This window comes from Lithobates pipiens, unplaced genomic scaffold (genome assembly GCF_037356315.1).
Source record: "Lithobates pipiens isolate NorthernLeopardFrog02 unplaced genomic scaffold, aLitPip1_a1.2 Scaffold_57, whole genome shotgun sequence".
Taxonomy (NCBI): domain Eukaryota; kingdom Metazoa; phylum Chordata; class Amphibia; order Anura; family Ranidae; genus Lithobates; species Lithobates pipiens.
In genome coordinates this window covers 2841789-2855703 of record NW_027507879.1, presented here as the reverse complement: position 1 = coordinate 2855703, position 13915 = coordinate 2841789, and the positions used below count along the sequence as shown (strand labels likewise).

Sequence of the window (13915 nt, the reverse complement as noted above, 5' to 3'; positions counted from 1 at the left end):
TTTAGGTCTGTTAGAATAGTATTGCAAAGGTTTCGTCAGATCTATTCAAAGTATGAAAAAACACTGATTGATCATGCAAAAAAATTTGTAACCTGGTAATATCCTGTGCTTTCAGCCTGAGCTGCACTCTTATTCAATACATTGTTCCAAACTATCTCTGAGAACTACAGAACCCCCCCCCCCCCTCCAAATATTAGAGGTGCACCGAATGGAAATTTTGGTGCCAAAACACGAAAATGCAGGACGCACGTGGCCAAAACCCGAAAATGACAGTTTTTAAAAATATATTTATATATAATTGTATTATATTCGACTTTCTAATTAATATCATCAATTTAAATGAATATTAATTTATCGTCAGCCATTATTGGCACCTTAAGACCCCTTTCACACCACACCGCCCATGGGCGGTAAAATTCCGCTATTTTTAGCGGCGTTTTACCGCCAGATTTGCGGTGCATTTTGGCCGCTAGCGGGGCGCTTTTACCCCCGCTAGCGGCCGAGAAAGGGTTAAAACCACCGGCAATATGCCGCATTTTGATGGCGGTATTACAGCGCTGCCCCATTGATTTCAATGGGGAGCAGCGGTAAACACACCGCTCCAAGGAAGCTGCTGGCAGGACTTTTCCCTGACATCCTGCCAGCGCACCGCTGTAGTGTGAAGGCCCTCAGGCTTTCACACTACATACAATGGTGCAGCTTCTTTAGGGCGGATTGCAGGCGCTATTTCTGCAAAACGTCCTGGTGTGAAAGGGGTCTTAGTGCAAAAAAATCTCAAGAAAAATGTATCCCTTTAAATTCTATGCAGCTGTCTGCATTTTTGGTTTATAAAAAAAAAAAAAAAAGCGCACAAAAAACACACCTCCCCGTTCAAATGCATTGAAAACGCTAGAAAAGCCCCGTATTACGTTTTTCATGCTGTTTTTGAGTCACATGACCTATGAAAAACACACAATAAGCACAGTAAAATTGCTGCGAATTTGCGGCAAAATCGCTTATCAGCCGAATGTCAATAACGCCATTTTCAGCAGAAATTTCAGTGCATCTCCATCAAATATATTATGGAGATCAGGTAAGGGGGAGGTTATTGTAGTTCTGCCCTTGGGCTATGACCCCAATTCTCTTCAGGTACAGTATAGTTAGTGAGCGCTGTCATCCTAGGGCAGGAATTGTGTTACAAGTAAAATCACCAGATGAAAAGAAAGAAAAGCATAAAAGAAGAAGATTAATGCAGCCACTAAAACCACAATTACAAAAAAAAAGTTGGAATGCTGTGTAAAATCTACATAAAAACAGAATGCAATGGTTTGCAAATCTCATAAACCTATAATTTATTCACAATAGAAAAATGTTTAAACAGAGAAAATTTTAGGAAAAAAAAAAATAAGGTCGTTTTGAAATTGATGGCAGCAACATGTCGCAAAAAATTGGTTTACCACGGTGTAGCATCCCCTCTTCTTTTAACTACACTCTGAATGTCTGGGAACTGGGGAGACCAGTTTCTGGAGTTTTGGGAGGGTAACGTTGTCCTATCTTTGAGTGAATCTAACTGCTCTGCAGTCTTGGGTCATCTTTATTGTTTTTTGTTTCAAGATGCACCAAATATTTCCAACTGGCGAAAGGTCTGGACTGTAGGCAGGCCAGTTTAGCACCTGGCATCTTCTACTAAGAAGCCATGCTGTTGTCATAGCTGCAGTGTAGCACAGTCCTCCTGAAAAATGCAAGGCCTTCCCTGAAAAGACGCTTGTCTGGATGGGAGCATATGCTGCTCTAAAGCCTGGATATATCTTTCAGCATTGATGGTGTCTTTCCAGATGTGCCATCTTCCCCTTTCCATACACACAAATACACCCCCATACCATCAGAGATGTGGGCTTTTGAACTGAGCGCTGATAACAAGCCAGAGGATCCCTCTCCTTTTTAGTCCAGAGGACACCACGTGGCGCCCATGGTTGCCAAAAAGAATGTAACATTTTGATTCTTCTGACCACAGAACAGTTTTCCACTTTGCAACACATTTTAAAGGAGCTTTAGTCCAGCGAAGAACGCAGCATTTCTGGATTATGTTCAGATGTGGCTTCTTCGTTGCATGATAGAGTTTTACTTTGTATTTTTTTGGATGGCACAGCGAACCGTGTTAACAGAATGATTTTTGTAAGCATTCCTGAGCACTTGTAGTGATGTCCATCACAGACTCATGCCAGTTTTTAATGCCGTCTTTGGAATTTTACGCTAAGGAACATTATTCTTAAATTTGTTCAACAATTCTTGGACTCAACTTTTCAGTTTGGTGAACCTCTGCCCATCTTTACTTCTGAGACACTCCGACGTCCTAAAATGCTTATCTTATATCCGATCATTACTGACCTATTGCCAATTAACCTAATTAGTTGCAAAATGTTTTTTAGGCTCTTCCTTGTTAGTACCACTTACTTTGCCAACCTTTTTTTTCCATGTCCCAACCTTTTTGCTGCCATCAATTTAAAATTTACCAAATTTTTTCAGTTTCTGGGTTTAACTGGTTCCCGTCCTGCCTATGGTAGAGTGGCACTGGCTACTTAATAAATATATAGATAAAAAAAAAAAAATTATATATATATATATATATATATATATACACACACATAGACATACACATACACATACATACGAATTTTGTTTATTCAGTAAAAAGTAAAAACCCAGTGGTGATTAAATACCACCAAATGAAAGCTCTATTTGTGTGTGAACAAAATGGGTACAGTGTTGCAAGACCATGCAATGGTCATTCAAAGTGCAACAGCGCGGAAAATTGGCCTGGGCAGGAAAGGGGTAAAAGTGCCCAGGAATTGAAGTGGTTAAATATTTGATAGGTTTTTTTATTGTAAAAAAAATATAGGTTTATGAGATTTGCAAATCATTGCATTTTGTTTTCATGTAGATTTTACACAGCACCCCAACTTTTTTGGAAATGGGGTTGTACAATGGATATAAAAAGTCTACACACCTCTGGTAAAATGTCAGGTTTCCGTGATGTAAAAAAAAAAAAAGAGACAGATAAATGAATGCTTTGCAGAACTTTTTCCACCTTTATTGTGTCCTATAAACTGTACAACTCAATTGAAAAACAAACTGAAATCTTTTAAGCGGGGGGATAAAAACTAAAATAATGTGGTTGCATAAGTGTGCACACCCTCTTATTAACTGGGGATTTAGCTGTGTTCAGAATTAAGCAATCACATTCAAACTTGTGTTAAATAGGAGTCAGTACACACCTACCATCATTTAAAGTGGAAGTAAACTCCCCTATCGTTTTCAGCCAAGGAAGCGGCCATCTTTGCCTCCGTTTAACCTTCAACTGCTATGGTGCTGCACATGTGATTCGTTAGGACACCAGCCATTGGATGGTTTGATAATTTGGCCGAGAGCAAAGCCAATATGCAGTTAGCATTCCCAGCATGCCTTTTTTTTAACTGTTTAAATCGATGGGTTTACTTTAAAGTGCTTCTGATTAACCCCAAATACATTTTAGCTGTTCTAGTAGGTCTTTCCTGACATTTTCTTAGTCGCATCCCACAGCAAAAGCCATGGTCCACAGAGAACTTCCAAAGCATGACCTGAGGGATCTTTTTATTAAAAGGTATCATTCAGGAGAAGGGTACAAAATAGTTTTCAAGGCATTAGATATACCATGGAATACAGTGAAGACAGTTATCATCAAGTGGAGAAAATATGGCCCAACAGTGACATTACCAAGAACTGGACGTCCCTCCAAAATTGATGAAATGACAAGAAGAAAACTGCTCAGGGAGGCTGCCAAAGGGCCTACAGCAACAGGAATATCTGGAAAGTACTGGCTGTGTGGTACATATGACAACAATCTCCCATATTCTTCATATGTCTGGTCTATGGGGTTGAGTGGAAAGACCGAAGCCTTACAAAGAAAAACACCAAAGCCCGGCTAAATTTTGCAAAAACATGTGAAGTCTCCCAAAAGCACGTGGAAAAATGTGTTCTGGTCTGATGAAACAAAAGGTTGAACTTTTTGGCCATAATTCCAAAAGATATGCTTGCCGCAAAAACAAAACTGAACATTGCCAAAAGAACACCATACCCACTGTGAAGCATGGTGGTGGTGGCATCATGCTTCGGGGCTGTTTTTCTTCAGCTGGAACAGGGGCTTTAGTCAAGGTAGAAGGAATTATGAACATTTCCAAATACCAGTCAATATCGGCACAAACCCTTCAGGCTTCTGCTAGAAAGCTGAACATGAAGAGAAACTTCATCTTTTAGCATGACAACGACCCAAAGAATTCATCCAAATCAACAAAGGAATGGCTTCACTAGAAGAAGATTCAAGTTTTGGAATGGCCCAGCCAGAGCCCAGACCCGAATCCGATTGGAAATTGGAAATCTGTGGGGTGATCTGAAGAGGGTTGTGCACAGGAGATGCCCTCGCAATCTGACAGATTTGGAGTATTTTTGCAAAGAAAAGTGGGCAAATGTTGCCAAGTCAAGATGTGCCATGCTGATAGACATATACTGGAAAAGATTGTGCGTGTAATAAAATCAAAAGGTGCTTCAACAAAGTATTCGTTTAAGCGTGTGCACACTTATGCAAACATATTTTATTTTTTGTTTTTACTTCCTTCCACCTGGAAGATTTCAGTTTGTTGTTCAACTGAGTTGTACAGTTTATATGTCACATTAAAAGGTGGAAAGAGTCCTGAAATAATTTATTCCATCAAAGAAACCTGACATTTTAACAGGGGTGTGTAGCCTTTTTATATCTACTGTATATCTAAGGGCAGGTAAGCTGCATTATCTTACCTATTAGTAGTAGTAACCATTGACACAGCGCAAAAAAAAAAAAAATCCTCACCTGGAAATACAGGGGAACGTTAGGTTTAGCCATGAGGTTATTGAAATGCTCCTGGAAATGGGTGGTAAGGATGTCCTGGGACAAGGTCTCATACGGGTCGAAGGCTTGTTCCTAAGGGTAAAATACAGGAAGTTGTGTCATTTTTGCATCCGAGTCCTGATGAAGGGGGGTTGTTTGACACCCCCCCCCCCCCCCCCCTTACGTATTGGCTAACTTTCATCTTTCTGTTGTTTCATTTTTACCAACAATAAATCATATGGACTCTTAAAGTGGTTGTAAACCCTTACAACACACTTTGACCTACAGGTAAACCTAGATTAAGGCTTACCTGTAGGTTCAAGCAATATCTCCTAAACCTACACGGTTTAGGAGATATTTGCTAAAAAACAGGCAGCGCACTGAGGCGCCGCGGTCAACAGCGATATGCCGTGAGTGGCGGCTCCCGTGCGCATGCACGGGAGAGACGACATCGCGGCTTCGCCGAATGACATCGGCGGAGCGGCGAGACCCACCGAGAAGATGGATGCTCCGGACTACAGGGGACAGCGGTGACTTCGCTGGCTCCTGTGTCAGGTAAGTGACACATAATGGACTACTATGCGATGCGATGCATAGTAGTCCATTATGCTTTACCTTTGCAGGGAATGAAAGAGGAAGTAAACCCATCAGGGTTTACTCCCTCTTTAAAACAGAACTAAAAAGTCCTACTTTCACAGCAAAGGGAACTGCCATCTTAAATTCCGTTTGATCTGCAGCTGCCAAGTTGCTGCACGTGTGCTCAACTATGACACAAGCAATTTCATGGCTTAACAGTTCCACTGATATTAAGATATTAAACCATAGCGGGAATATAGGCACGTGTACCCAACTTATTTTCTGCTATACAACTAATAACAATGATTAGTTACATTTCAACATGTGCCCACTGTCTAGTGTCTGTCTTAAAAAGGAAGTAAACCTTCCTGTATTCTTTGTACCTATAGATAAGCCTAGAATAAGGTTCATCTAAAGGTAAATATCTCCTAAACGTGCGCCGTTTAAGAGACATTTACAGTATAATGCGCCGATGATGTAATTGGCACATTCGCTCTTGAAGGAACATGCACCCGTACCGTTTCTTCAGAAGCCTGTGCTGTGACCGACGGCTCCCATGCGCATGCGGGGGGAGTGATGTCACATGGCTCCGGCCAGTCACACAGCCGGAGTCTGCGGCCCCAGAAGGAAGATGGGCAAAGATGGATGTTGCCTGCAGCAGGGAAGGACACAGGTTTTGTTTACAGGTGGAGTGTCAGAAAATGTGCTAGCATGTGATGCATTCTAGCACATTATGCCTTTACTTTGCAGGGAAGATAAACCGAATTAAAGAGGAAGTAAACCCTGATGAGTTTACTTCCTCTTTCATTCCCTGCAAAGGTAAAGCATAATGGGCTACTATGCATCGCATCACATCGCATAGTAGTCCATTATGTGTCACTTACCTGACACAGGAGCCAGCGAAGTCACCACTGTCCCCTGTAGTCCGGCGCATCCATCTTCTCGGTGGGTCTCGCCGCTCCGTCGCTGTCATTCGGCGAAGCCACAATGATGTCACTCCCACGCATGCGCACGGGAGCCGCCACGCGCGGCATATCGCCATTGACGGCGGTGCGCTCAGTGCGCCACTGTGTACGGCGCATGTGCTGTAGACAGCGGTGCCTGTCTTTCGGGAAATATCTGCTAAACCGTGTAGGTTTAGGAGATATTTCTTGGACCTACAGGTAAGCCTTAATCTAGGCTTACCTGTAGGTCAAAGTGTGTTGTAAGGGTTTACAACCACTTAGGAAGCTGTTCCTCAAAAAAAAAAAAAAAAAAAAAGGCAGAGAGCAAAGGACTAGCGACCAGTATTGCCCATGGTCTGCAACTGAACGTCCTCCATTACAGACTTCCTTAATCCTGAATTCCTAAAGCTGACCATAGATGGATCAGTCCCTGCTGAACTGGCTGAATTTCATTGCATCTATGGGCATTCCCGTTCGTGAGGAGTCTTATCTAAAGCCCCGTACACACTATAAGATTTTATGCTGATTTTTGTCTTCAGATTTACCAAAACTATATAATATGAGGTCAAACCTTATGAGTTTCAATTTGTATGCAGTCAAGGCAAGGCCCTTCTACTACATGGTTTTGGTAAATCTGAAGGGAAAAAATCAGCAGAAAATCTGATAGTGTGTATGGAGTTTAACAATCAACTCCTCTCGAACTGGACTGTTGGTATATTTTCGTTTAATGAGTGCTTGCACAGTGGTGTCATCACCAAATTTCACTTTATGTTTCTTGAGACTAGCAGTAAGACAGACATACAGTAAGGCAAATAAGTATTTTACCCCCCCCCCCCCCCCCCTCCCCGCCAATTTTTGTACATTTGCCCACTGACAAAGAAATGATCAGTCTATAATTTTAATGGTAGGTTTATTTTAACAGCGAGAGTCAGAACAGCAGCAAATATATCCAGAAAACTGCATTCCAAAAAAGTTATAAATTGATTTGCATTTTAATGAGTGAAACAGGTGTTTGACCCCTTCGCAAAACAGGACTTAGCACTTGGTGGCAAACCCCTTGGTGGCAATCACAGAGGTCAGACGATTTTTGTAGTTGGCCACCAGGTCTGTACACATCTCAGGAGGGATTCTGTCCCACTCCTCTCTCCAGATCTTCATCTCCAAGTCATCAAGGTTTTGAAGCTGACATTTGGTAACTAGAACCTTCAGCTCCCCCCACATATTTTCTATGGGATTAAGGTCTGTAAACTGGCTAGGCCACCCCAGGACCATAAATATGCCTCTTCTTGATCCACTCTTTTGTTGCCTTGGCCGTGTGTTTTGGGTCATGCTGGAATACCCATCCACAACCCATTTTCAATGCCCTGGCTGAGGAAAGGAGGTTCTCACCCAAGATTTGACGGTACATGGCCCCATCCATCGTCCCTCTGATGCTGTGAAGTTGTCCTGTCCCCTTAGCAGAAAAACAACCCCAAAGCATAATCTTTCCACCTCTATTTTTGACGGTGGGGATGGTGTTCTTGGGGTCATAGGCAGCATCCCTCCTCCTCCGAATATGGCGAGTTGAGTTGATGCCAAAGGGCTCGATTTTGGTCTTATCTGACCACAAGACTGTCACTCAGTTCTCCTCTGAATCATTCAGAGTAGGGCTGCAACTAACGATTATTTTCATAATCGATTAGTTGGCCGATTATTGTTTCGATTAATCGGTTAATAAACTTAAAAAAAATCGTGGTGTATAATTAAGTTAATATGTAAAGTTAAAAAAAAAAGGCAATTTATTCTTAAATATCTCTATATGCAGTGGTGAATATAACTAACCAACTATATGGTTAGGGAGCAAAATATCTAATCCACTCTGAGAATAACAGACAGAAGAGATATACTGTATATATCAGAGGGGATATACTGTATATATCATTAGAGGAGAGATATACTGTATATACCATTAGAGGGGATATATACTGCATATACTATCAGAGGAGAGATATACTGTATATACTTTGAGGGGATATACTGTATATACCATTAGATGAGAGAGATAGTGTATATACCATTAGAGGATATATAGTGTATATACTAATAGTATATACAGTATATCTCCTCTAATAGTATATACAGTATATCACCTCTAATAGTATATGCAGTATATCTCCTCTAATAGTATATGCAGTATATCTCCTCTAATAGTATATACAGTATATCTCCTCTATTAGAGGAGATATACTGTATATACTATTAGAGGATATATACTGCATATACTATTAGAGGATATATACTGCATATACTATTAGAGGAGAGATATACTATTAAAGGGTCAATCTAGTAAATATCATCATACTCAATAACTATAACCCCATTTTGTTACTGGCCGATTAATCGATGAAAATAGTAATCGATTAATTCCATAATGGATTAGTTGTTTCAGCCCTAATTCAGAGGTTCAATAGCAAACTTCAGATGGGCCTGTGCATGTGCTTTCTTGAGCAGGGGGACCTTGTGAGGGTTGCAGGATTTCAGTTCCTCACGGCGTAGTGCGTTATCGATTGTTTTTTTTTTTTGGTGACTACGGTCCCAGCTGCCTTGAGATCATTGACAAGATTCTCCCATGTAGTTCTGGCATCACCGTTTTCATGATTATTGAAACTCCACGAGGTGAGATCTTGCATGGAGTCCCGGACCGAGAGAGAGATTGACAGTTATTTTGTGTTTCTTCCATTGGTGAATAATCGCTCCAACCGTTTTCACCCTCTCACCAAGCTGCTTGGCGATGGTCTTGTAGCTCATTCCAGCCTTGTGTATGTCTACAATCTTGTCCCTGACATTCTTGGACAGCTCTTTGGTCTTGGCCATGGTGGAGACATTGGAATCTGATTGATTGCTTCTATGGACAGGTGCTTTTTCTACAGGTAACAAGCTGAGATTAGGAGCACTCCCTTTTAGGAGAGTGCTCCTAATCTTAGCTTGTTAGCTGTAAAGAAGACACCTCAGAGCCATAAATCTTGTTGATTGATAGGGGATCAGATACTTATTTCACTCATTAAAATGCCAATAAATGTATAACTTTTTTGAAATGCGTTTTTCTTGACCTTTGTTTTTTGTTATTCTGTCTCTCGCTGTTAAAATAAACCTACCATTGAAATTATAGACTGATCGGTTTTTTTTTGTCAGGGGGCAAATGTACAAAATCAGCAGGGGATCAAATACTTTTTCCCCTCACTGTACACTCATCAGCCACTTTATTAAGTACACCTTGCTAGTACCAGGTTGGACCCCCCTTTTGCCTTCAAAACTGCCTTAATTCTTCAGGACATAGATTCAACAAGGTCTTGGAAACATTCTTCAGTGATTTTGGTCCATAGTGATATGATAGCATCACACAGTTGCTGTAGATTTGTCAGCTGTATATCCCAAAGGTGCTCTATTGGATTGAGATCTGGTGAGTGTGGAGGCCATTGAAGTACAGTGACATCATAGTCATGTTCAGGAAACCAGTGGTGAGATGATTGGAGCTTTGTGACATGGTGAATTATCCTGCTGGAAGGAGCCATCAGAAGATGGGGACACTGTAGTCATAAAGGGATGGACATGGTCGGCAACAATACTCAGGTAGGCCGTGGTGTTTAAACAATGCTAAATTGGTACTAAGGGGTTCAAAGTGTACCAAGAATATATCCCCCACACCATTAGACCACCACCACCATCCTGAACCATTGATATATGGCAGGATGGATCCATGCTTTCATGTTGTTTACGCCAAATTCTGACCCGACCATCTGAATGTCCCGGCTGAAATCCAGACTCATCAGACCAGGCAACGTTTTTCCAATCTTCTATTGTCCAATTTTGGTGATCCTGTGAATTGTAGCCTCAGTTTCCTGTTCTTAGCTGACAGGAGTGGCACCCGGTGTGGTCTTCTGCTGCTGTAGCCCAGCTGATTCAAGGTGCGATGCGTTGTGTGTTCAGAGATGGTATTCTACATACCTTGGTTGTAAACGAGTCGTTATTTGAGTTACTGTTGTCTTTCTATCATCTCAAAAACAGTTTTCCCATTCTCCTCTGACATCAACAAGGCATCTTCCTCCACACAACTGCCGCTCACTGGATATTTTCTCTTTTTCTCTGTAAACCCGAGAGATGGTTTTGCGTGAATATCCCAGCAGATCAGCAGCAAATACTCAGACCAGCCCGTCTGGCACCAACAACTATGTCACATTCAATGGTACGGATACTGATACTCGGTTTGAACTTCAGCAAGTAGTCTTCATCACGTCTAGATGCCTGAATGCATTGAGTGGCTGCCATCAGATTGGCTGATTACAAACTTGGGTTACCAAGCAGTTTCATAGTTAGTAAGGTTGAATAAAGACACCAGTCCATCCAGTTCAACCTGAGTGAGTGTCTATCCCTGTACATTGTACACTCAAATTGGTCCCTACCCTCAAGGAGCCCACAATCCAAGGTCCCCATTCATATACTAGGGCCAATTTTTGGACAGAAGCCAATTAACCTACCTGCATGTCTTTGGAGTGTGGGAGGAAACCGGAGTACCCGGAGGAAACCCACACAGGCACAGGGAGATCATGCAAACTCCAGGCAGGTAGTGTCGTGGTTGGGATCTGAACCAGCGACCCTTCTTGCTGCTAGGTGAGAGTGCTAACCACTACACCACTGTGCCGCCCAGTTGAAGAGGTGTACCTAATAAAGTGGCCAGCGAGTGCACAGTTATAAGGCAGTAGGCAAAAGGAGTTGTCCGGGTACACCAGGCACCCTTGCAGTTCACTGTTTTTTTTTTTTTGTTTTTTTTTTTAGGAATTCCAGACAAAAAAAAGGTAACATTTTCAGGGCACAATAAACGTTTCTAAATGTTCCCTATACCCTAGCAGATCGTCACTCATTGAGTTCATGTCCACTTTAGAACCCATGGTCTGTACCTCAGCCAAGTCTTCAAAACAGCTTCCAACAAGAGGATGTGGGCTGCTCTCATCCGTCATCTCCACAGTATCCTCAATCAAACCCAGAAGCTTCACCGTAAGTTCATGGATGTCCAGGATATTACTGAAGATGATCTCGATTTCCTGCAAGATGGTAAATGGAATGCTTTACACGTTAAGACACACAAGAATAATGTCATTTAAATTGCAATCTGTGTCCCCTCTATGTAGATTCATCCTATTTGTCCCCGTGATCACTGTCACAGACAGGAAGTGATGGGAAATCCAATATTTACAGCTGTCATCAGAACAGGAAGTTAGAGGAAATCTTCCACTGGAAGAGGCACGGGTGACAACTGTAGAGAAGGGAATTCTCCTCACTTTTCATATATTTCTTCTCTCTTTTTGTTGCATTTGTAGGACACAGCAAAAAATTAACTGACAGGTTTTAATCCTTCACTACTCCATCCAAAACTAGAAGAAAGAGTTTTAAGCTAGAAATGCACTTTAACAGATCACAGGAAATACCTCTACTCTCACCTCTGTGTATATGAAGGTATCATTTTAAAGTGGTTGTAAACCCATCTGGGGAAAAAAAAAAAAAAAGCAACCTGCACAGCAAAGGCATAATGAGCTAGTATGAATAGCATACTAGCTCATTATGAATAACGCTGCAGACAGCGGTGGCTGTCTTTTTGTAAATATCTCCTAAATCGTGTAGGTTTAGGAGATATTTTTTGGACCTACAGGTAAGCCTTAATCTAGGCTTACCTGTAGATAAGGGTTTACAACCACTTTAAAGAGGAAGTAAACCCTGATGAGTTTACTTCCTCTTTCATTCCCTGCAAAGGTAAAGCATAATAGACTACTATGCATTGCATACTACCCCATTATGTGTCACTTACCTGACACAGGAGCCAGCGAAGTCACCGCTGTCCCCTGTAGTCCGGCGCATCCATCTTCTCGGTGGGTCTCGCTGCTCCGCCGCTGTCATTCGGCGAAGCCGTGATGAAGTCACCCCCGCGCATGCGCACGGAAGCCGCTACGCACGGCATATCGCCGTTGCAGGGTGCCGCACTCAGTGCGCCTGCGTGCAGCTGTCTACGGCGCATGCGCCATAGACAGCGGTGCCTGTCTTTTGGAAAATATCTCCTAAACCGTGTAGGTTTAGGAGATATTTCTTGGACCTCCAGGTAAGCCTTAATCTAGGCTTACCTGTAGGTCAAAGTGGTTTATATGGGTTTACAACCACTTTAAGGTCAAGTGACAAAATAAATTAAAGATGGACAACCTATATTTACAGCAAGCCCGAAAATTTTGCGTGATTTGCTGCTACTTAGGAATTGTTTGCCTTGGCCATATCAAAACCATTCTGTCATCATTTCTGTATATTAAAATGATGGTCACTTAGACTTCATATAACAATTCAGAGCGTATTTTTATTTTTTCTTAACATTTCAGATTAACTGGAGAACAGTAATGCCGCGTACACACGAATAGACTTTTTGACAGCAAAGGTCAGACGGAACGAGTCCGTCTGACAATTCGATCGTGTGTGGTCTCCATCGGACCTTTGCTTGCCAAAAATCTGGCGGACTTTAGAAATAGAACATGTTTTAAATTTTCCCGCCGGACCGAGAAATAAGTTTGTGTGCATTAGGGATGAGCTCAGGCGTGTTCACATGGAACACGTGCAGAACCCGCCAGGAAGTCGGCGCAGCGCTGCGCTAATCAAAGGCAGTGAGACATTGCCCCGATGTGCGGCTGCAGAGAACGGGCAATGTCTCACTGCCTGTGATTAGCGCAGCGCCGACTTCCCGGCGGGCTCTGCACGTGTTCCATGCGAATGCGCCTGAGCTCATCCCTAGTGTGTATGCTAATCCGACGGACAAAAACCGACGCTAGGGCAGCTATTGGCTATGAACTTCCTTATTCTAGTCCGGTCGTACGTCATCACATTCGAATCCGTTGGACTTCGGTGTGATTGTGTGTGTCCGTTCATTTAGAAAGTCAGCCGAAAGACTGTTGGGCCTAGTCCGTCGTAAAGTCCGGTTGTGTGTACACGGCATTAACCTGTCAGGTTTCTACTGCCCTCTTTACCCCTGATGAGGAAGTTCTCCTCCTGTTGCTTGTCCTGGTGACAACCTCAACCAGGCATGGAGACATTTTTTTTTTTTACAAGGACGGCAATAAAAGCCTCATGGTTGTATTTACTGTAAGTGGAGTTACAGGGAAATCAGAATTCTTGGTAACAAGCAAAATCTCTTGGTAGGACGATCACTGAGTTCCTTCCTAGCTCAGCTTTGCTACTCCCTAGATGAATATTTCTCAACTCCAGTCCTCAAGGCGCTCCAACAGGTCATGTTTTCTGGCTTTCCATTATTTTTTTGCACAGGTGATATGATCAGTTTCACTGCCTTAGTAATTACCACAGCTGTTTTATCTGAGGGAAATCCTGAAAACATGACCTGCTGGGGCGCCTTGAGGACTGGAGTTGAGAAACACTGCTCTAGATCACCTTTCTGCTACCTGGACAAAAATGATAATTGTTGCTTCAATATTGGAATGGAAAACACCTGTCT

The 13915-nt window shown here is 42.3% G+C and overlaps 1 protein-coding gene across 1 annotated transcript in view; it reads right to left on the bottom strand.

Moving 5' to 3' along the window:
• The window catches only part of SOS2 (SOS Ras/Rho guanine nucleotide exchange factor 2), a 187243-nt gene that overhangs the window by 69484 nt on the left and 103844 nt on the right, over positions 1 to 13915 (bottom strand). Inside the window, exons 6-7 of the mRNA XM_077467601.1 lie at positions 11334 to 11477; positions 4862 to 4972 (exon numbers count right to left, since the gene is read on the bottom strand). Coding sequence (XP_077323727.1) covers positions 4862 to 4972; positions 11334 to 11477 — 255 coding nt within the window. The remainder of the gene's footprint in view (positions 1 to 4861; positions 4973 to 11333; positions 11478 to 13915) is intronic.